At 43.1% G+C, this 23,865-nt stretch overlaps 1 protein-coding gene across 6 annotated transcripts in view; it reads left to right on the top strand.

Moving 5' to 3' along the window:
• The first annotated feature begins 11,336 nt into the window (after positions 1-11,336).
• The window catches only part of FAM13C (family with sequence similarity 13 member C), a 113,960-nt gene continuing 101,431 nt past the window's right edge, over positions 11,337-23,865 (top strand). For 5 of the 6 annotated variants that reach the window (XM_082286571.1, XM_082286572.1, XM_082286574.1 and 2 more), the window contains exons 1-5: positions 11,337-11,389; positions 11,707-11,881; positions 12,085-12,294; positions 14,037-14,220; positions 19,230-19,365. In XM_082286571.1, coding sequence (XP_082142697.1) covers positions 11,857-11,881; positions 12,085-12,294; positions 14,037-14,220; positions 19,230-19,365 — 555 coding nt within the window. In that variant the 5' untranslated portion in view covers positions 11,337-11,389; positions 11,707-11,856. Of the gene's footprint in view, positions 11,390-11,706; positions 11,882-12,084; positions 12,295-14,036; positions 14,221-16,013; positions 16,082-19,229; positions 19,366-23,865 lie in introns of those variants that run through there. The other variant, XM_082286576.1, reaches the window with a different exon arrangement.

Raw genomic sequence — 23,865 nt, forward strand, 5'->3', positions numbered from 1 at the left:
GGAAGTGCTGCCTTGGTTATGCAAGTTCATAGTCTCTATATCAAGGCTGGAGGGGTGCTCACTGAAGCCCACAGGTGAGTGTCTCTAAGCAAGTCACCCACAGTCTGGTGGTACTGGGGGCACACAGCCACAGTTCAGTAGGTTGAACCTGCTGCAGAGAGCTTAATTGTAGGGCTTTCAACAAAGTAGCCTAATTAAAAAGGGAAAATGTGTCAGCAATGTCATCTCTGCTGTCCTTTTTTTGGTATGGATATAGCAAGCAGAAAAGTCAGTAACAGAAAGCAAGAAAAAGCATGGGGGAGGGTTAACAGAAGAAGTTCAGGGAAAGCTGATGGGGAAAGAGTTGCAACACTTGAACACCAAACAAGTCAGTGAAGAGAGAGCCCTTGAAACCTCCTGCCTCTCTAGCTGCAGGCTGCCCCTGTGTGGGTGTTGGGTTTTCCTGGCATGGCTGGGGGAACAGTGTGTGATGTTGAAGCCCTTCCTGAGCCAGGCAGATGCAAAGACAGGGTGACTTGGCTGGCTCTGCACTGCCCTGTGTGCCCTGTGCAATGGCTTTTGCTTACAGAGCTGCTCTCGTGCCAAGCCTGTGTCTGGTTGCTCTTGTGTAGCAGTGACAGAAATATATCCATGTCTTGGGTGGCATGTCCTGGGCACTGTGGCTTCTTGCTGTAGGTTTGAAGTTTACTGGAGCATGTTGCAAGGCTTGGGTGAGGTAGAGGTTCTGAGTCCTGGGTTACATCCTGCATGGCTGTCTGCAAGTGCCCCAGTAGTTCTCAGCAGTGCTATGGGCCTCAAGTGTCTAATATGATTCTGGCTCATTAATAATTCTCAAGATAAAAGCCAGGCATGTAACGAGCACCCTGTATTGTTGAAGTGCTGTGCACAGAGTTACTGTGTTTGCACACCCCATTAAGCAAGAGGGAGGCAACATCTGAGTGGGGCAGACGTATATGCAAGCAATGTTCCCTCTTCTGGTCCAAGGCAGGAAAATCCAGCTTGGCTTCAAACAGTTTTTGCTGACTTTCTGGGATTCACTTATTTTTTTTGTATTAAAACATGACAAGGATGCTGTTAGTTTGTCTCTTTATTCCTTTCTCTGCATTTGTCAGCTGGGTGTAACTCCTGTGTGAGTTTTCTTCCTGGATTGCTTATTCAATGCATGTGGAAAGAATATTTGATATTTTGGGTAGCCATAAATGCAGCTCCAGTCCTAAATTGGAGTCCAGGGTATCTGATAGGGATTTGCACCCATTTTATGTGCTCTTCTGGCAGCTGTAGTCAGATTTCACCACGTGTATATGAAAGTAATGCCACGTTTTACACATCTTAAAGAAACTGTGGGGATATCCTGGGTACAATCAGGGCATGTGTGCCTTCAGATTAATCTTTTAAAATCTCACTTCCTGCCAGCTGTACGTTCCAAGTTCTTTAAATATGAAACTGATGTTATATTAGTGGTTGGTCTGAAAAAATGCAGCTGGAATTAATGCAAATGATTGGGTGATATGTAGCACACTTTTGCAATGGAAATGGAGTCTATTATTAGGCAGCCTGATCTGTGTGGAAATATGGCTAGTGATCTGTAATAGTTTCCTGGTGTAACCCTACCCACCAGTGAGGAAAGAGCCCTGACTGTTGAAGAGTTTTATTTGCCACTGCAGGCGATATGTGCTAGGACTCCTTGCCCCAACCAGCTGAGCACTGTGACTTTATTAATCTTGTCTTTAATTGGTAAACAAGACCTAAGATTTTAATGTTTTGCATTTTACTTTTCTAGTTCTGCAGGGTTCCTTTCCAAGAAGCTGTTTCCAGAGATGCTGCAACTTACATATTATCTGAGAGCCTTTCCTTCTGTCTTCATGCTTCACTCAAATCATGAACCCCTAGGTTCAAATGTTCTTTAGAAGGTGGCAGGAGCAGTACAGTATGATAATCTGTCCCTTATTTGCTTGAAAAGTAGGTCATCAGCATTGAGAGAGTGGTAGAATAGGTAGAGGTGGTAGAGGTAGGTAAACACTTCTGCCATATAGAATTCTGGATTTGAGTTTTATAGTCCCTGACAAACAGATCTGGAACAGATGGAATGAGATGCTTAAGTAATTACTCATTATTGTACAAGTAGAAGTTATTGTTTAGACCATAAATTATTAATTTACTGTGGAGTCAGTCATGAACAGAACATTTATCTTCTTATTTGCAGATCCTGTGAAAGTTTATTGTAGTTGCCAAAACACAAGACAAATGAAACTGTGAAGTGTTATTAGATTTAAAGTGTACTCTGTGCCTTGCTGAACTGATGGGCTTTATCATTAGCTGCAGAAAGAGATTACATTCCTTTGGTAGCTGTTAATTTGCCTACATCATGCTGATCCTGGATTCCTGCATCCAGCACTGACATTGAACAATGTGCTGAGTAAGGGCTATAAAATTGATGGAGATGTTTGCATAGCATTAAACTGACACGGAGGTATTTTTTTATTGGAGAGATATTTCACTTCAGGTCATTCAGGAGGGCCTTTCACATATACCTATGGTGAATATGTTGGGCTGAGCATGATACCAGCCAGATTTAAAGTGGCAAAATTATAAATTATACAGAAATCCAATTGAACAGGATGGAGAAAGTAGAAAAAGCTGATTTCCTATGAAACAGAATTTTTCAAACTCAGAGGACTCATTTCAGTAATGTTTTGCTGTAGACTCAGTTATGTTGAAGAGCCAAGTTAAGGACTTGTCTTCATGCAAGACACAGTCTTTAGATGTGTCAGTATGCTCTCTGATTACCAAAATCCATTTAGATTTTTACTTTTTTTTTTGAACAAAGGTATTTGTTCTTTTAAATGTTGGCTTTTAAACAATCAAAACAGTTCAGAGGCAATACACACATGCTCAACTTTAACCATGCTGTATCATGTAATGAATGTGTTGCAGGAGCTAAGTCATAGAATCATAGATTTTAGCTGAAACGGACCTTTAAAGATCATCTGGTTTAAACCCTCTGCCATGACATAGTGCTTTCAAGTTTCTCAGAGTAGCTGCTGTTCCTGGCTTGTTGTTGCTTTTCTGGCTCCATGGGGATGGCTTAACTCCTTTGTTTTATGTCCTCATTGGGTATGTCCTCACATTTTCTGCAACAGCACCTTATGTTAGTTTTCTTTAGTGTGTCCATAGCTTCTGACAACAACTCTGTTGGTCAGCATTAGCCATCCATGTTCAGTGTGCAGAGTGCTTGCTTGCTTGGGCTTTTTTCATTAGTATTAAAAAATCACATCAGTCCAAGCAGACTTTATTACCCCTAGTGTCATATCATGTTGTCAGAAACTAGAGGTCCAGATGAGCAAGTTGCTGAAATTCTTAGCCAGGGCTCTATAAAGAGAATAAAATATGGCTGGTATGCACACAGATTTCTCTACTCTGCCTGCAGATGCTCAAGGCTTTGTTTACTGAGGAAGGGGAGTCTTGTGCACGTGTGATAAGGAAGAGCTGAGACAGGACAGATGCCATGTCTCTGGGGTGTCCCTGCTGTGATTTCTTCTCTTTGGGTCTCCTGTGTCAGGTGCAGGTGTTGTGCTGTGTTTGCTGCAGTTTTGTGAGGGGGAGGAGGACACGTGGCTGCGGTGTGAGGTTGAGCATGCGGCCCCCTCCAGTCTGTTCACTTAGTGTGGAACGAGGAACATCATGGAATGCTCAGTAGTTTAACATGTGCCTCAGGAGGCTGCAGGGGAGCTGCCCTGCACCCATTCCTCACTGAGCCCCCATGCTGCTGTACAGGGATTAGATACAGTGGTTTTCCAGGCCATAGTTTAAAGTTGTGTTCTCTGTCAGGCTAAGTGTTTGCTTAAGGCATCCAACTGCATCACTGGGGGTGCTTTGCTGTAAATGCACTCACAATGCTTTTTTCTTTTGTTTTACCCAAGATGAGCTGGATGTTTCTGTGGGGTGAGCTCAGATGTAACTGCTGGCACAATGTGCTGCAGTGTGCTGCATGGCTGGGAAGGAGCTTGCAGCAATTCCTGTGTGAGCTGCCTTTGCAGTCATGGCCCTGTGCAGTGACACTGCAGCGAACATTCTTCTCCCCTGCCTTTGGCTCTAACCTTAATTTTCCCTGGTCACAGTTAAACTTGCAATCTCAACTTCACTTAATTCAAATTAATGTTTTTTTCCTCACCAGTTTCTCTGGTTGCAGGCTGCAAAATTATCTGCCTAACCTCTTCCCTCCTTTCCCCATGTCACAGCTCATGTTGAAAAGTAAACATGTTTTCAGTGGTTAACAGCAAAGACTAGATGCAGCTGAACAACAAGAGGAATACCTACTCCCCCTGTTTTGTAAATGGCCAGAGCTCTGACCAACTCTATATTTACAGATTGTATCTAAATTGTGTGGGGTTTTGTGGTTATAACTTTAAATTTTGATATATGACATGCATATCAGGTTGGATTAGGTCACGCCATCTTCCATTGGAATCAAATTACTTTGCTTTTTAATTAAAATGTCCCTGGGTTGGAGTGACTGTGCCCCTGCTTTGTATTATTTAGGGGACAATCCTCCCAAATCAGGATAACTGAAATCATCTGGCATGTCTTTCTGAGATTCTGTGAATTAAAATAAATACTTTGTATGAGGTTATACAAGAGATCAGAAAAATGCTTCATTAAATAACATTTGCTTCAAGTTAAGCAGAGTCATGTGGAGGTGCTGTGAAGAAGTAGGGAACAAAAACTTATATTTGTGAGACTAGGTTTGACAGCCTGGTGCCTCCCTGGTGTATCCATTACATGAAACAATTAAGTAGTCACTCTTCTGAGTGTGTGAATAACCATTTTAGCTACCAGAAAGATTCCTGGGAGAGAGAGACGGGAAGAAGGAATTCCCACTGAGCAGACCATTACCTTGTTGCTTTAGAAACAGGAGACATGAATTTGCACAAGACAGACTCAATTACTCCAAACAGAGTTTCATCATCTCACCTGAAACTGGCAAGCTTGATGGAGATGCTGCTGCCATCTCAGTTCCTGTGGGGGTAAGGTCTCTGTTTTGAGGGTCTTTTTTTGAGTTTTCTCTAATTTTGTTCAAGGAGTAGTATCACAAGCCTGCAGAAGGCGGAGATAACTGAACATAACAGGAGCAACTCTTTTGCAACCATGTTGAACCAGTAAGGAGTAGTTCTATGCCACTGGAGGAATACAAGTGAAAAACTGCATCTGCCTGGCTTTTACACAGGTTAGGGCAGTGTCTGTGGTGCAAGAGGATGCTGAAGCCTCTACTTATTGTAGTCCTCCTTTCTCTTTTTTATCCCCACCTCAGGTGCTGTGCAAGCTAGAGGCAGAAAGGAGGCAAGGACTAATCCTGTCTTACTTCTTTACAGCTCTTCAAGGAGGCAATATTGTGTTGCAACTGTATTATTTAGGGAAAATGGTAGCATATGGTGCCAGAGATAATTGCTGCAGCAAGAGATTCATACGCCATGAGCTGTCTGGAGCTGAAGTGGAAGCTGAGTTTCCCTTCAGCTGTGGGAAGGTGTCAGAAACCTGCAGCAGTTTGTGCATGGAGCCTCCTGGGAGGTCTGTCTTCCCAGGAGGATGATTTGGGATGCAGAAACTGGCCCGGTACTTGCAACTTTTGCTGAAAGTAATCCAACATTTCAAATTCCCTTTGAAAATGAGCAGACAGGGAACAAACCATGATTGCAGAAATTTTGTGTTCCTTTGTGTTTTTCTTTTCATCTTCCTGTTTCTTGGAGAAGTAAACCTGGAGTCAGCAAATTTCATGATATAGACTGAAATATAATAGAAACACAGACTTTAAATACATTGCAGGGCCTGAAAAAGAGCTCTACTTACTTCATTACAATAGTTTTCAGCTTGTGGCTCTTTTTGCTGATGTTCTGCTCTTTAGCAACAACAGCAAGGTAGTGCCTTTAAATAATGAAGCAATACTGCATTTTGAATGCTGACTTGTTTTCCCTGGAACAGCATCAAGAAAATGAAGAGGTTTAAGTGCCAGGTGGAGATTAGAGGAAGAAAATGAAATTCAAAACAGGAAGCAGAGAGAAGCAGACTGCAAAACAATCTTCATGAGATTTCACTCCAAGAGAGGAATATTGACGGTTATTGATCTGTCGCCTGCCGGTCACTTTCAGTTCCACAAAACTGCCAAGGAACTGTGCGGCTTTCTGCAGGCTTTTCAAAAGCCTTTAAAAGAAAGATGATGCTAGAGGGTTTAATGGACTGGGAAGACTAAAAAAAAAAAGGCCAGCAAGCAGTCTGAGCATTTGCCTCCCACTGTTTCATTGGGCAGTTCTCCACATGCCTGTAATTCAGCTGCCTGGAAACAGGCTCTGCTGAGCCACCTCAGGACACCAACACATCCCTTGCCAAAGATGGGCTCAGATAGAGAGAAGCAGCTCCAAGCCTGCCAGGTGCTGTGTCTGCAGCAGGAAGGAGTCTTGCCGTGACTCAGGGGATATCTGCTCAGGCACAGCTCTGGGCTCGTGTGTGCCTGGCTGGCACTGGCTTGCAGACATACCCATCTCTGTCCCCAGAGCAGACCACCTGAGCAGCTGTGAGCAGAAACAGAGTTAGAGGGGACGCTGCTCAGCTGACAAGGGCTTGCCTGGCAGGAGATGTTGGGGCCTGTGTGCGCTTCCCATAGGCACAGCAAAAAGCAATGCAAGTAGCAGCAGGGGAGAGCTGCTTTCTTGTCAGGACAGCAACTCTTCCTCGCTGATAATTTAACTTGGCAAGTAGGCATGGTTGGCAATCAGATTGTTGTGATGAGGGACTTGTGGCAACCAGTCCTTATGTCTGTGCTATGACTTTTACCAGCTAAAATGCAGGAAAACTTACAGTGATACCGTAGCAATCAAGAAAGAGATGCCTCATTTCTTGCCAATGATTACCTAATATGAGATGCATTTTTCCATGTCAACTGGGTCTTGGTTGTAGCTCTTACTGCCATTTTTTCCTTTTGTTTGAGAAGTTTAGTTTATCTACCAAGTCCATTTACTATAAAATGTGTAAATTTTCAGAACTTATTGAATTTATTGTTTAGAGAGGCTCATGATGAATTGGAATAAAATATACAGATGCTGTGTGTGAGATTAATACCTGCTTTGAAAGCCAGTAAGACAGGTTTGTGTGATGGAATCGCAGCCATGTGTATCAGCCCTGACTGTTTTTCGTGATAATTCAGGGATGCTTTTATGGGCTTAGCTCCCAAGGGTTCTCAAGGCTGAGGTGGTGCAACTGATGTATCACAGTATGACAGTGCCTTCTCAAAGCTTGCAGCTGGCATCAGCAGGGCTGCTTGCCCCGGTGTTTGCCTCTAATCCAGAGCCACCAGCTCCTCTCCAGCTGGATGTGGGCCACGGCAGGTCTGCCCACACCACACCCCACCGCAGCCTCCCTGCGGGGCACATGCTCCCTGCTCGGCTCTTGCCCACCAGAACGGCCTTTCTTGCCTGCTTAGCTGGGTGCTTGCAGACTCCTGAAGCTGAGACACAGATCACCAAGTTAGCAGAGCAGGCTGCTTGCAGCTTTGAAGGAAAACTTCAATGAACTCTGAAGCCTCAGTTAATTATTTTTCTTGCTGCTATTGTTTTTTACTGCTGCCGACAGTGGATTTACCTCTGCCCTCTCTCGGAGGGATCCTGCTGTTTCTAATGCTGCTGTAAAAAACCTTGTTTCTAAGGAGTAAAACTAAACTTTTCTGTTTTCCTTTCATGTTTATCCTTTCTCAGTCTTATTGAAACATCAGCAACCCTCACAAGTAGCCCATTCAGCAGCTGGAGGCCACGGCCCCAGTGAATAGAGTACAAAGGGAGTCCCTGGTGCTGGTCCAGCCCCTCACACGCTCAGGCTGGGGCACTGCCTTTCCTCACAGCCCTTCCCCTGGGCTGCAGGGTGCTGGCAGACCAAAAGCTTTGGTTTTAATTTAGACGTGGCCCTTGAAGTCAGGCTGGCTTCTCAAAGCACCACACATCCTTGTCATATATCTCAAGTCCTGCTTTGATCCAGAGGTTGTGAAGGAAGGGTTGGAATTTCAGCTACACAGTATGAGCAGTTATCTGTTGAATTTGCGCTACCAGCAGCCTCCTGCTCTTTGTACAACTGCGATGCGAGGAGAAATCATCCCTCCGACCCGTGTTGCTCGGTACAAAAGGAAAACCCTGCCCGGGGCTTGGGGCTCCTCGCCGTGTCCGCGGTGTGGCTTGCAGGACCACCTCTCTGGCAAGCCTCGTGTGCCCTCTAGCTGCTGCGGGCTCCCAGGGAGCGGCGGCGTCCGCGTCCTCCCTGAGCCTCGCTGGAGCCGGCGGGCAGGACTTGAAAGCGAATTCCTCAATAATTGGAGTCAGAGGAGCAGTTGAGACCGAGAGGTTGATTGCAGTGGCTGCTGCCTTGTTTGCCCTGTGATGAGCCAACAGATAAAATTTGTGTTTGCTGCTCAGGTGCAGAATTAGTTGCTTTGGAAGAGAGTGACATATCGGCAGGATGACTCCCGTGGCATCTAGTGAGATGGAAAATGGAAATGTGCTGTGGGGCAGGGAGCAAAGAGTTAGAGAGTTGACAATTTTTTGTTTTAATTTTGTAATTTTCGCACAGGCCCTTTTGTGATGTGTTTCTCTGCAGAAGGAGATTGCTGCAGGCTCACCGGTGTGGTTAGCTACGGTGACTGAATGTGTCATGCTTTTGTCTGTCCCAAAGAGACCCAGCAGAAGTGGGAGAGCTGCTCGTTCTCCAGCCGCCTTGCAAACACAGCGATAAAGGGTGCGAAGGCAGGGAGGGTGGGGAAGCACCGCTTATAGTGGCTGGAGGGCAGAGGATGTGAATGGAGCAGGGAGGGGATGTCACACCAAAATGCCCCCGGACCCTCTCAGCCACGAGCACTGAACACCACGCTGCTGTGAGAGGGCACTCACACTGCTGATAGGGGAGGGAACGCATTTTCTTCTCTCTTTTAGCAGTCAGTGTTGGGGGTACAGCACCATCAGGCCCAGGAGCTCCTGTGAGCGCAGCAGCTTGAACAGGCTGAGCAGCCGCAGCTGTGGTGAGGGGCACAGGTGGAGCTTGTCTGCAGAGATGAGGCCAGGCTGAGCCTGTGGGGTGGTGAGGAGATGCTGACCCTGCTGGAGCCAGCTTAGTAGGTAGAGAAAGAAAGCCCTAAACCACAGCATTATTCAAACCTCATAGTGGGATCTTGTGGAGAGGTAAGTGGGCTAAAATTCTGCACTAGTTTTTAAGTGATATTCCTACTGGTGAGGAAGAGGGAATTATCTCTGCTATCTGTGCTGCACCAGTGTGGTGTTGGAGTAGCTGCTGCTTTTCTAGTGCTCCACCAAGGGGGTCTGCCCCAACACCTCTACATTTTTTTGCCTTGTGTGTTTTGCTTTTGTTTCATGTGTACCTACTAAGTTTGTGTTAAAATCTCCCCCAATTACATTTTACTGCAACATTAGTTTCTTCTTTAAGGCTTATTTCCCAGGACAGGCTTTATACATGAAAGAATTATAAAAGGTGTTGGGCTTAATTGCATCTTTGTATTCTAAGAACTGGATGGGTCCTCGCCCATATGTTGGCCGAAATGACTGTGTGTTACATAAACAAGCAGCTATAATGTGTACACTGAGGGCCACCTCAGTATTTTCCTTGCTGCTGTGGCAGGCGGGATGGACAGCAGGTAGTAGGAATATCTGCAAGCCTGCACTGCAAAAACCCCCTCGAAAGCAAATATCAGGCCCAGGATCAGCGTGCCTCAGGAAGCTGTGGCATTGTGTCTGCTAGGTGCCATGGAAACATCTCCTGGTGGTAACACAGCCCTCAGCTTGTGTACGGTGCCTCCAGAGGGAAGTGCTGGCTGCAAGGAATCCACTTTTACTAGGAGTTAATTTCTACCTTCCACCAACTCTGGAGGGAACCCACTGATTACGATGATGCCTAGCAATTATACTACGATAAGTTAAATACAGAGTGGCTGCTGTTAGCTTTGGCCAGGCTGCACGGATTTGTGGAGGGGAAGAAAGGTGATGGTGTCTTGCAAGCTGAAATACTGGCACTCTGCTGCAGTCTAACATGGGAGCAGGCGCCTCCCTTTCCATCTGCGTAAGTGAACTTAAATCTGGCTTCTTCAGTCCTTTCTCACACCCTTCCTCCTTCCTGAGAAGGCTGACTGTCTGCTGCATCTGAAAAGGGAAAGGTGAGGGATTTAGAGTAATGGTGCACAAAGATTTTAGAGGTTTTTTTGTAACACCTTGCAGCTAATATATAAAAACGCTGTAAAATATGTTTGGTACATGCTGATATTAGTTCCTTTTAGGTAATTATTTATGCTTTAACACGAACATCAAATTCTAAGCTTGCCTATGTACCGAAAGAGCAAAATGGGCTCGGGTGTTTCGAGCGCTGTGTGTGCTTTTGCCATGGCAGCAGGGCTGGCCTGGAGCTCCAGCTCATGGCTTTGCTGCAGGCGTGTGTGAAAAGCAGCTTCACTACAGCAGCTCAGCTTCAAACCCATAGGAAAATCTTTCCTCTTCCTGTCTGAAAACATAGTAGTAAAAACATTTAAGAAGAGGCTGGTTTCACAGTGCAGTGACATAGTGCTACAAAATAAAAAAAATTTAAAATTCCCCCCTTCAAATGAGATGTAGGTACTGTTTAAATAGTCCTAGTGCAGAAATGGTCCATCCAGGTGCTCCTGGTTTGGACTTCTGCTCTCATTGCCTGCTAGGAACATGAGGACAAAAGGCGGCAGGCGCTGTGGGCCATGTTAGCGGCCTGTAAGGCGAGCAGGGGGCTCCGGGGAGGCGGGGAAGAGGCTGGGGCAGCCGCGAGTCCTTTCAGAGTGCCGGGCAGAGTTTTCCCTTTCCTTAAATATCCCTGAGGGATATCATTCTTAAACACATATTTAATATATATATTCTAAATGTACCTAAGCATGTATTTAGATAGATATTCCTAAACACCCGCCCCAGGCAGCCCTGCTGGGCTGAGGGGCTGCAGAGCCGGCTGTGCCCACCTGGGGCAGCGCCCTGTCCTCACAGGGCCCCTCAGCCGCCCTCAGGGACAGGCACCCCCTGCCAGAGCCCACAGACTTCCTAGCTCATGCTCTGGGCAGCCTCTGCCTCCTGGCAGGATGACAAAACAGCTTCCTTCATCAGACAGGATGAAAAGTGTAGGTTGGTTGTGATTTCTTATGGTTTTGCATCTGTTGTTGGGGTAAGAAATTTGGAATAACTGGGTGAGCAGACAGGACCCCCTTCTGAGGCTTGTAACACGGCTGCTGCTTAAATTCTTCTTCTGGCTCCTTCATGAATATTGCATTTTCTATCCTCAGGAATTAGGTAGAAATTCACAAATTTCATGGGGTTGGAAGGCTGTGCACCAGCGCAGGGTAAGCTTTTTCCTGACTTCTGGGGCTTCTTTGAGGTGTAGTGACCCCTCCCTTTCCTGAACAGCACATCTGCCTCAACATGAGGCCCTATTTTCCCTGACTGTAGGTGTGAGGGGGCTTTACAGGAGTTTACCTCATCACAGGTTTTGTCTCAGCTAAACAGAAGAATATTAGTATTTTAAGAATATACAGTAGAAATAAAATTTATACTAAGATGCTACGAGGAAGACAAGAATTTTACTGAAGCAGTAGATCTTTGGAGGGTAAAATAATAAAAGCCAGTCACTGTTTATCACTTGTCTGTTTTTATTTCCCAGAAATCATTCTCTTCTATTCAAGTTAGGCACACAACAAATAAAATTTCACCAGATCTACAGTTTAGTGGAGAAAGAAGCACATTTGGTGTTCCTCTGGAAACCCTTGTACAGGATGCAAAGCAATGTGGGGTTCCTTCTCTTGTAACACAGATGGTGGAGTACCTAGAAGCGTTTGGTAAGTTCATATTTTTCCTGCTTGGCTTCTGAAAGCTGGTATTCTTTGTTTAAGCTGTACTTTTCAGCTGTAAATGCTGAAAACGTTACAATTGTTACAATTATTGTGCTTTCTTAAAGGAGCTCTTGCTTTTTGAACTCCAGTTCTCATCACAAAGATGCGGTAAAGCAACCACTGTTTACTGTTCTGCATTTCTTACACAGGTCTGGAGCGAGTCGGTATATTTCGAATTGGTGGCCCAGCAAATAAAATCAAGGAATTGAGGCAGAAGTACAATCAAGGGGAAAAAGTCGACCTTATTAATGATGGAGATGTCGATTCTGTGGCCAGTCTCCTGAAGCTCTTCCTGAAAGAACTACCAGTGGCTGTTTTTCCAGACAATATTTGTTCTGGCTTGCTAAAAACTTTCCAAGGTACAGAACAGGCACCTTCCAAGCTTCTGTCCTTTCTCTGACAGTGACAGATAATGTGTTCATTGCACTTTCTATAAACAAGGTTTTGTGTTTCCTTAACCTGAGACTGATGTTTAATTGCTTTGGAGGGACCAGGCATCTATGACCTTGTCTTTTTTTGATTTAGCTAAGTTTTTGGATTCCCTTCCTTCTTGCGGCAATGCATCCTGCAATCCAATCCTGCATTCTTTGAGAAAGCTCCTCTTCTGCATGCTGTCTTCTTAAAATTGTATCCCTTACTAGTTCCTGGGATAACATTTTTGCTTTTAATGTACTCACCACCTTAAAGGTGCTCGTGTCTTTATATAGCCACTGCCTCAGTTCTCTCTTTTCCAAGCTGAAGCCCTCTTTTTTATTTAACCTTCCCTGGCACAGGAGGTTTTCTGTACATCCCCGTTCTTATTTAGAACTTCATTCTTAGTTAGCATTTATTTCACCAGTCCTCCTATAATCTTCTTGGACAGCAGTGTGTGGAGCAGCACGACGCTTTCAAAATGCAGAGCCAAGATGTGTACCCACAGCCGTTCACTGCCTGGTTCCCCATCCATGCCTGTAATGGCCGAGCTAATGCTCTCGGTCTGCCCGGTGATTTTGACTGATAACTAATTCGCGTGTTTGCATACAAATAAGTGGGTTTTGTGGGTTACTTTGCAGGCTGCTTTTGTTCAAAATGCCTGTGTAGGAGTTTACAAAGAAAGAGAAAGGAAGCAGTTTCACGAACTGTGAAAGTCTCCGCAGAAAGGCCTACGGGGCTTTTGCAAGCACCTTGTTTTTTCTACCCTGAACAGTCTTGCTGTCCTTTTTTAAAATTATTTTTTCCTCTCCATCCCCGTTTCCATTTATCTCATTAATCAGTTGTGCACCACGGGCCTCGACCCGCACAGAATGTATTTTTTAGGGCTAAAATTACCCTTAAGGGCATGATTTACTTACAAACTATGTCAAAGCGACGCAGATGCGTCCTGGTGATCTACGGCAAATTTGAGCATCAGCTGCCAATTATTGAGCAGTACTGTCATGTCAATTCTAATAGCCAGGAGACTTTACCCTACTGATACTGAACTGCTGATCAAACCGAGTTGCTTGTGAACCCCTTTTCTGCCTTTTTACCCTTCTCTGAAGAATGAGAACCAAGAAAATGTTAAGTATCCCCAATTTAGGTTTTTAAGCATCTCTTGTGTAACTACAGCTACATATTTATAGAGCAAAGATGTTTTGAGTCTGAGAGCTACCAATTAGTCAGGAAATGAAGATGATGTGGGGCTGAAAGGGTACAATTTCTCGTTCCTCTTAATGAGAGCCATAGAGCACGTGTAAAATCTCTTGGGAGAGTCAAGGCTGATAAGTTTGTACCATCTTTAAAGGCAGTTTTGAGGATTCAGGTACATGACTCCTGCCTGCAATTTCACTAAGAAAGCAGCTAGTGCTGGATGATTTTTCCATAACAGGAAGTATATCAGAAACAGTGCATGTAAAACTCGATATCCAGAAAATCCATGGTCCTTAAATATTCATATGTGAAAACTGTTGTCAAAATTTAGTGTATAAAATCCTTGTTTGGGACGTATTTATTCTTCAATTTGCTCTAATATATTTTAAAACTTCCCTTCTTTCTTATATCTAACGGTTATGATGAAATTGTGTTGGTATGAGGAATATCTGTGTCATAAGTTTGGGTTTGGTGTTTTTCCCCTCCCCCCCAGAGCACAGAGTCAACACAACAGAATGCATAGAGAACCTGAGACAATTGCTCAGCTGCCTGCCCAAAGCCCATCAAAACCTTCTTCAGTTCCTGTCTGCTTTCCTGCTGAGGGTAGCAACCCACAGTGCAGTGAATTTCATGACTCTGGAAAACCTGGCCATCGTGTTTGGACCTGCTCTGTTCAAGTGAGTCCTCTCTATTTAGCTACCTCAAACAGCACAGCAAGATCACACCTCACAGTGAGGTTTTCTGTTGTAACTGTGTGTCCAACAGTCAGTGGAGCATTTTAAAAGTTAAATGTTTATATGGTAAGTTATGGGCAGATGGCAAGTGACAGGTTCTGAGCTGGCTGATCACTTTCATTCTGTTGGGCACTGACTAGACGGGTCCAACCTCAAGTAAGAAACCATATGAAGAGGCATGAGGGATGGAGAGCTGTTTAAGGAGAACTGCTTCTCTTTTCTTAGCCAAGATAAGTGCTGGCTGTGGAGGCTACTTAGTTGTTGGATTTGATTCTGAAAAGCTCACCCTCATTTTGAGTTTGTAATAGCATTTGATATCAGAGAAATGAATCCCTGTTATCAAGAAAGAGAAGCAACTCATTCTGCCCTTGCCACTGAAATTCAAGTTGACATCCAAGTTGCCAGCTGAGCTTGCAAGCAGTGAGTGCCTGGCTGGAGCTAGAGAAGGCATGCTTGGGGTGGGTGATGGTGAGTGGGCACAAAACTGGAACCTAAAAGGGGAGTGGGACAGCATGTCATGCAAGTCAATGTGGTAAGAAAGAACAACCTAGTGTGATCAGATAATAGGGGATTTCCCCCCTTCACTGTTGACATTAGAGGGTGTTAAAATATTTATACCTGTTACGATTTGTAAAGCTTTGTTTTAATGGATCATAGCCATGCCAGCTTAATATGAACTATAAGCCAATGTCACTTCGTAAAATGTGTATGTTAGCAATTAATATCTTCTATGCCGTAAAAAAGCCTTGTTACTCAGTTGGGTGGGGTTTTTTTTTTGTTTGTTTGTGGCAAGCCAAGTTCATTTTAAAAGTAGATATTCAACAAATTTGATCAGCATCAATGACAGGCTTTGTTTTGGGGAACTGTAATTTTAAACCTTGCTGCTGTTTCATAGGTCTCTGTATGTGGTCTCTCTTTTCCTGCACTGTGGGTTTATTACCAGGTGTACCAGCATTTCACCTTTGCAGGTGATAAAAGTTTATATCTTTAGCAAAAGTACAGCAAGGGAAACGAATCTAACAAGATGTGGTGTGGTTGGAGTTATGCCACTCTGTCCTCTGGGAAAAGGCCTCACCATGAAGGGTATTCAGCACTGGAACAAAACAGTTTTGCAACCAGACCCCAGGTTCCTTAATACCTTCATACTAAAGTTAGTAAATGAGTGGAGACAGAGGAGGTTTATTTATCAGTGTTTGGATTACTTGTGTGGTGACACTTATCAACATCGGCTGATGCTTAAAGGCCTTCACCAAGAATCTGTCCCTCGGCCCCCACATGAATTCAGAAAGCACTTCACCGACTGTCTCTCTTCTGCCATCAGGGGATATTTGCTGTCACCTGGGGCTTTAGTGCATGCACACCCATGCAAGGAGACTTTGTTCCTTTATCTCCACTCCCCAATTATCCCAACGCGTGCCCAGCGATTCCTGTATCTGCACATAAGAGTCCCATATGCTCTCTTACTGATTGATGAACTGCTTCAGTTTTTAAATGTCCCACTCTTCTGGGACATGGCTCAGCTGCTTCTGAACATGTGCCTTTGCCTGGTTTTTAAAGTACATTCAGTGCTAAACTGAGTGCTTGTGGCAATGACCTGTCTGAGAAGCCTTGAAAGCAATCAGCATCGGGTTTCCCTGCCAGTGACCTGTCAAGACAACAGCTACCATAAATAGAAGTATGTCTGCACTATAAATGTTATCTTCACCTTTTTACAGTCATTCGGATTTCACCAGCTCTGGGAGACAACCCAGTAAATCTGGAGCTCATTTTTTCTTTGTAAAATATTTAACTGGTGCTGTGCTTGGTGAGTTACCTCCTAGGCTTATGAAAAATCACCTTTTTGGTAGTTGGGCAGAGAGGAGGGCCTTGCAATTTTGGCACTGTCAGTGAGATTGCTCTATACCACTTCCTGCTGAGTGACCTGAGGCCTTCAGTGTTTCAGAATAAATCATTTGTGTTATCCTGTACAGCAGTGAAATTCAAGGTAGTCAGCTGTGGCAAATCATATCTGCTGACACAGGGAAAAAGCCATAAATATCCTTTATGTCTTTCAGAGCAAGAATTAGTGCAATTATCTGGCACATTATGAAACATTTGGCAGCCAGAGCGAAGGAAATTGAGACATGTTGGGTAGTACTTGCTGTAGTTGTTCAGTGTAAATGTGAAGGTTATGGAAAAAAACACTTCTAATCTGCAGAAATGTGTGCTCTGTGCAATTGCTGGAATTAACCTTCTGGAGGTAATGTCAGCTCCACTTATGGCACAAATTCATAGCAGGTGTTGAAACTGTTCTTCATATATTCTGGCAATCTGCATTTTTGTGAAATTGCATCTTCCCTCTTTGACATTAAACAACTAAACTAAGTTGTTCATGAGCCTTTTTACTTTAAATTTCATATCTATTTATATTTGAGTGTCAATTCTGTCTATGATTATCACCTATCTCAATCTTTTGGCACTTTTATTTGTGGAAACCTGTCATACTTCTGGTTCCACTGAAGTGACCAAGTAGGAATATTCAGTAGTTGGAACATGGAACCGATATGAGCCTTGGGAACACAAAAGAAGAATATTAAACTTTGTACATTGTAAGCCTAAACTGCACATACTTGGTGATTAGTAGCTGTTGTTATTGTAACACAAAAATTGTAAGGCTTAGCACAGGTATTATATTGCAAGTCTAGTTAGAGGATCATGGAAAACTCCTGTTTTTGTCCTCCTAGTATATATAAATGCCTCGGAGAAGGTCTTGCTATACTTTTGTCAGAGATTCAACTGATGTTATTTAAATTTCCATGGATACTTTGTTATGCTTCATCTTGGGAAAGAGATTTTTGGTACTGGTCTCAGAAAGTAATTCTTGCATGAGTGCACAAGGTCTCCAGCCAGCCAGCTGTTCGCTTCTACTCACTTTGACTCATTCTTTCTGAAAATTTGCAGCAAGCCTGTGGCAGCAGGGAACCTTGGCAGACCTCCTGGACAGAGCCAAGGCAGGGGACTGTGTGGACTTTTTAGCCTGTGCTATGTGGCAAAGCAATTTTGAAAGGTTTAGGCTCACTCAAGAAAACCAGTAGCTAATTCCTGATGGTCAAGTTTTACTCGTTTCTTATTCATAGTGAGTGTTCTCCTGTGATTTGTAATACAACTGATTACAGGGCTTTTATGGGGAAGTGCAGAATATGCCTCAGTAGCTCTGCTCTTCCTGGGATCATGTGCCTGGATTTAGTAGTGTGGGAACCTGGTTCCCCTTTGCTGTCACCCCAATAATGCAGTTTCTGCTAGCGGCAGAAGTATCTGAGGAGGCAGGAAGTGATTATTTTACAAAATGAATTGAAAATCGTTGTGGAAGGTGGCTGCAGAGAAAAACCAAAAGTGTATTCTCTATATTTGGAATGCACAACTGCTGCCACCCATTAATGTCTGCTGATGAGACATTGATATTTGGAGTCAGCTGTCTCATCCCAGTCTATAGCTTAGATCTGTTTTAGGATGAAATGGGAACTGGGCACCCAAACACAGGCTGCTAATCAGGGAAAGGAGGACTCAATGAGTGGGCTGAGAACCATTTATCTTCCTGAACAGCTTGTGCAGTGGTAAGGAGTTAACAGCTGGTAGAGGTGGATTCGGGAGCAGATGTCTAAGCTAAAGAAAGAAGCTGAAAAAGAAGACAAAGCACTAAAAGTATTGCTTGTCTGGCCTGTGAGCTGAGGGTGTTGATGTTTGGATAAGCAATGAATAATCTCTTAGGACTGTTGTATGCAGCAAAGGCTATTGCTCAGTCAACCAGGTTTTACAAGCAGCCTTGTTCTTTGTGGAGAAACTGAGTCTGTCCCAAGAAAAATAGGAATCCAAGAAAGAGAAATGTTAGCTAATCCTAAAGAAGGAGCTGATGACACAGTGGTTCATCCTGTAATTCTTTCTACATTGTACCTAGCTATAACTCTGCTTAAACCTTCTGCTTTCAAAAGGAGCCTAAACTCAAGTTCTTACAGAAACAACAGTAAGTTTACAAAAGAGGAACATGAATGAAAGCAATTGGACTGGGTCCAATGTGTATATTTGTATTTTAAAATTGCAAATGAATAATGAATGTACTCATTTGGCAAACAGAAGACTGGTGTATTTATGCTCCACATTAGTCTCCAGAGTTTATGAATTTCTTGTTTAAATATTAATATTGTGCTGGGTGGAACTGAGTTGGTGCAGCATGGCTGAGAAGCTCCATTAAGGCCACAGCATTTATGTAAATTCTCTCCAAGCTTCCAAACTGTTGTCACAGGTCCTTCAGGGGTTGAGATTACAGTCCTGTATAAAGAATCCCTTCAATTAAATAATTCTGACTTGACAGGGGTAGTACAAATTCAACTATTATTTATAAAAAAAAAAACCCAAAAAATCTGGGGAGAGCAAGCAAGAAAGAAAAAACCCAACCCAAACTGAACGCGGTTAATGGGAATATCTGGAATTTCCACTGCATGATATATCTGTGGATTTATAAATTAATACACTGAAGCAGTTTGTTACCTAGGTTTTTTTCCCAGAGAGTTCTGGTAATAAGACATTCCAGTCATCAAAGTTCACCTTCATAAATGAAGATAGACCAAAACCACTCTTTCCATCCCAATGCCAGTGAGCAGTGGCAGATGGGGCTTTTTTTTGTCTGTCCTTTTCATCCTTGATTTGGAGAACCTCATGTCCGAGCTACCGTCAGGTTCTAACTATTGTGCTGTGCTGCCACAAAGAGTCATTGTGTTGTGAACCATCGCAGCAAAGCTGGGGCTCTGTCACTGTGGAGGTCCTGGTGTTGTGAACCCGCCAAACTCTGGTGGTCACTGTCCCAGCAATTTCTGCTTTGCTGAATTGTCTTGGGTACTGGGAGGGCTCCCTGTGTGACTCATGATTAGCCCCTGATCTGAGAGCTCCTAATCTTAATCCATCTCCTCTTCCCTCAGGATTCCTGTCAGTCCCTTGGCTTGTGAAGAACAAAGGCTTTACAATGGCCTCCTGCTGTATTTGCTTCAACACCAGGAGATGCTTTTTGTTGACCTGAACCCTTGTTTCTCACAGAGACGCGCAGCTGGCCTTCAGGTAAGAAAGTTGCAATAATTGATTCAGCAAGTAATCAAAAGTGCTTCATTAGGTTGAAAACCAGAACTGGGAAAGTATTTGCTTATACACAATGTAATTAATGACTTCAGCTTGTAGCCAGCAAGGTAAATATTCATGATATACCTAAGCTGGAGAGGAAATGTGCGTGTTAAAATTCTAATTACGAAAAAAATGCAAGTGCAAAAGCAAAAGGTCAAGAAGAAAATCCCAAGCTGTTCCACTTTAAATATATTAATGTCAGGCTGTGTTAGATCAAAGCTACTGGATTTTTCCCCAAGTGAAGCACTTTTCATTTTATGTGTGTGTGTTTGTCTATACATTGGTGATGCAGAAAAGCAAAATCAGAGGTTTGAAACCCCTTTCTTATTTTTTAGAACTCACTGTATATGTTCCAGCCTCTCCTTGAGCATTTTCTTTTCTAAAACATTGTTAGCACTTTGATTCCTTTTCTGCCTCTTTGCTGAAAACCTCCTGGTGGAAGAAACACGACAGACAAATCCTGGTTTAGAGAGAGGGTCAATATAAATCTTATTTTCACTATGTGATGTGGTGTATCATTGCTGCTTAACTTGAAATTGATTTTTGGAAAAAGACATGAAGGAAATGTTATAGCAAACCCTGCAGTTTAATACTGCACAGTGCAGTTTTGTGATCCTTGTGGCTCACGACGAGGCTGGCAGCAGTGTGCCAGGTCAAGGGATGGACTGTGGAGGAGATTTGCACTGCATGTAAATGTGGATGATGCTGTTTGTGTTTATGACTCCTTAATTTTCTGGCTTCTTTCTCCAAGTATCCCTGTTAAGGAAAACTAGCAAACTTCTAATACAAAGTCAGATTCAGTATTTAGAATGCACTACATATCCCAAACAGAATATTGGGGCTGTAATGCTCCTTGGAAGCTTTCTTGGAAAATAAAACCCATACAGATGCAGGTAAAAAGAACAGAATATACTGATACAAGGATATTTCTAAAATATTGCTTCAATGCGACAAGACACAGCTCCAAATCTAACACTAGGATTGTTTCATACTAAGACAGTGTTGGAGCCCACACTCCCAGCTCCCCTTTCTCTCTGAAGAAGTTCCATGCCACTACCACCTCTGGGAGTTTCTGAAATCAGTATTTTAACGAGCACACAAAATCAAAATATTAACTGTCCCAATAGATCTGCTTCTGTTTGCAAAGCTAGAGGAAGCATCAGCAGCTAAAAGAAATTGGAAAGGTATTAAAGAAGCCAGGAAATCTGGCTTTCACTTGCAGTGCTTTTGTTTTAGAACCAGCTTCACTCCCTGTTAATTCTGCAAAATGTCACAGTCTGTCTGGAATTGTGGTGATGTGGGAAAGAATTCTGCTGAAAAGCTTCTTTCAAGCTCTTTAATAAAACCTCAGACAAGGCATAGCCATGGGGCACTCTCCTGCTCTGAGGTAAGCTTATGAAAGAAGTCCCATCTGTGGGTGAGAAGGGAATTCACTATTCTGTGGCTGATCTTGTTTTTGTAATTTTTGGCAGGAAACGCAGCACACTGGATAGGTACCCTTCATCTTTCATAATGTAACAATTGCTCAAGGTCCACTAAACTAGAAACATCAAAGTTAGGTTTACAAACTAAACATATTAAAAGTCCATGTTTTTCTTCCAGTAAAACAAGCAAAAAGTGAAATGGCAAACCTGGCTCAGATCCCTTGTTGCATCCTGGAAATGAAACTTGTTTTCATTGGCTTTTACACAGATACTTGCATTTGGACTACTTAATCTTAATTGCTCTGATTTTGTTGTTGGGGTGTCTTTTTTTTTTTTTTTTTTTTGGTTTTGGTTTTTTTTTTGTTTTCCACGTCAACATTTTAAGTTAACCTGAGCTCTCTCAAATTAAAGCCATGCCAATCTGGCAGGCATGCCATACAGCTGGCAAGACCTAACCTTCAGTTGTGTTGTTTGTGGGCTGAAGTGGGCAGATTGATTGTTCTGAGCAGAGTTCTTAGTGTCTCAAAGTGCCAGGAGCCATCCCAATTACTCTGTGTGTGCTGGCTAATTCAGACCAACAGAAGAATTCAGACTGGGAGAAGAACTTGCAAGTTTTTGAAAGGCACCAGTTTAATAGCTCAGAACTATTACCCTGGTCTGGATAGCAGACTATTGACAGCCACCAATTCTATCTAAAGATAGTGATTAAAAAGTTATATCCAAGCCATGACGTATTTTAACATATCCTATTTTCCTGTATGTTGTATATATTTCTTTTGTCCTTTAAAAGAGAGTCAGAATGCTGTAAAATCCTGCCAGGCTGGGGTTTTGTGTCTGTATTTTTTTCTTAATGCATTTTATTTGAATTTTAATTTTATCCCCCCTCCACTCCACCACTCCTGAGAGTTCACTAGCATTAAAGCTGTCCTATAACCTTCTGTCCTAGCTCAAAAGCTGCACTGGTACTAACCTGATTTTCATGTTTGGCTTAAATAATTATTTAAAAATAGGTTAGGCACTGTGGTGTTTGTTTTTACCTGAGGCCTCTCTAGATAACTGTGTTTAACCCAAGGAATATCACTAACTGTGTTGGAGGTGTGCAAGATTATCTTAACTTCTGTAGTATAATTTAATTATGAACCTTGCTAATAGCAATTTGTCATCTCTGAATTTTACATTCCAGATAAAAGTTGAACATGGATTTTTTTTTTTTTTTTTGCATCTAGTCCAAGAATGTTGTTCTGTATCTTTTCTTTGTACAGAAGTCATAGATAAATCCTTCCTGATTTATGCACAGTACCTTTGTCTTGCAAACAAACAGGAGCAGGACTTTCTGGGTGCCTACAAGCCACTGCTTGTCTCCATATTAAAGCATGGGTTTGGTTAGAAGAAATGCCTACACCCTGAGGAAAGGAGTCCCATTTCTTGTTCTCTTCTCTTCCTTTGTCCTCTTATGCATACTTCACTATATATCAGCAAGGCTGCTCTCTACAATCTTGGAGCCCTTTCATGAAGGGATTGCAGAGATCCAGGGGGAGGGGGAAGTGGAGCTGGACAGTATCCTGGACTTGCAGGTTGACCACAGACAACTCAGAATGAAATTCTGAAACTGTAGTGTGGTTTGGAGCTGGTCAGAAGAGTGCAACTAAATATTTCATGGATACTTTATCTACTCAATTTATGGCTTTATTGGGAAGGCTTTTGTGGTCTGGAGAGTTTTGTCAATCTTGTGGGTTTAGCTTTTTTCCAAGACAAAATGGATGTTTCAGCATTAACTCTGTTCTGTGAAAGAAATGTGGTGCCTCACTCGCATGTGAAGTTGTCATAAAATAGAATTGTGGTCTCTCAGCTGGAATCTCCTCAATGTGGAGGACAGCAATAATTTAACTGAAGTTTTACTTTGCTAATCCCATGACAATTCTTGTTGAATTAACTGAAACCTTTCAGAACAAATGAACAATCAACCAACCAGACATTATCTCATTATCTGAAGTTTCCAGGTTAGACTAAATTGTCTCGTCAAAATACTTTTTCCTGGATAGGGGAACACAGTTCCACTTCCTATTTGTGCTCTTAACAATTTTTCCTAAATTTAAAGTGGTAGAAGTGTTGATTACTTTCTTTCATTTAAGTTTTTTCCTTAGCAATGGTATGTTTTAGTTGGTTTTATGTCTGAACATAGCAAGTTCTGCATGTACCATGTGAAGTGCCAGGAGATTTGTCAGTGTTTCTGTAGGGATTGCTGTTACATTATAGAAGGACTTCTTAATATTTCCAATTCCACAGAAAAACTCTTTCCCCTAATCTTCGTAAATTTGCTAAAATATGGACCCATTAAACATTACATTTTAATTTTCTGTTTGGGTACTGACCAAACCAGAAGACTGGATGAAAAATGCTGTTCTTAGAGATCAAAGTAGGACCTATGCCCCCAAAAACATTGTGGCAAATAAATTGTAAAGATGTATTTCTTCTCTACTGGAAAAGCAGAGCAGAGTATGTTACTGACTGTAGGTATAAGGATTTGATGAAAATCTGCTGTAGGCTGGGGGAAGTTTGACTTGAAACAGCTCAACTAGATGTGGCTGGAGTACTCATTACTCCTTCTAGGTGTTCAGTGCCAGAGCCTTGCTGCCTGTGGGTGGAAGGAATAGAGCTTTTCTGTGCTGTGCCTGTGATCTGCAGCAGCCCGGCCTTTGTACTGGAGATCTGTAACTTGGAAAGGACAAATGTGCCTGCTCTCCCTTTGTGGGCAACTGCAGGGTGTGGAGGAAATGTCACTGGTTTAGTGTTTGCTCCAGCATTGCTGGGACTTTCTCTTGGTTTGCTGGACCAGTGCTCTGGGACACTGCTGTCACACTTCAGCCCCCCAGGTGGGTTGTGCTGCCCTCTTTCCCTTTTCTCTCTTTCCCCTCCCCAGTACATGGAAGCTTTGGGGGTTTTTTTGCCTGGGTAAGGCTGCACTAGGAGGGTAGCTCGGCAGGAGAGGGTGTGCACTGTGTGACAAATGAGGACA

This window comes from Coloeus monedula (genome assembly GCF_965178545.1).
Source record: "Coloeus monedula genome assembly, chromosome: 8".
NCBI lineage: Eukaryota > Metazoa > Chordata > Aves > Passeriformes > Corvidae > Coloeus > Coloeus monedula.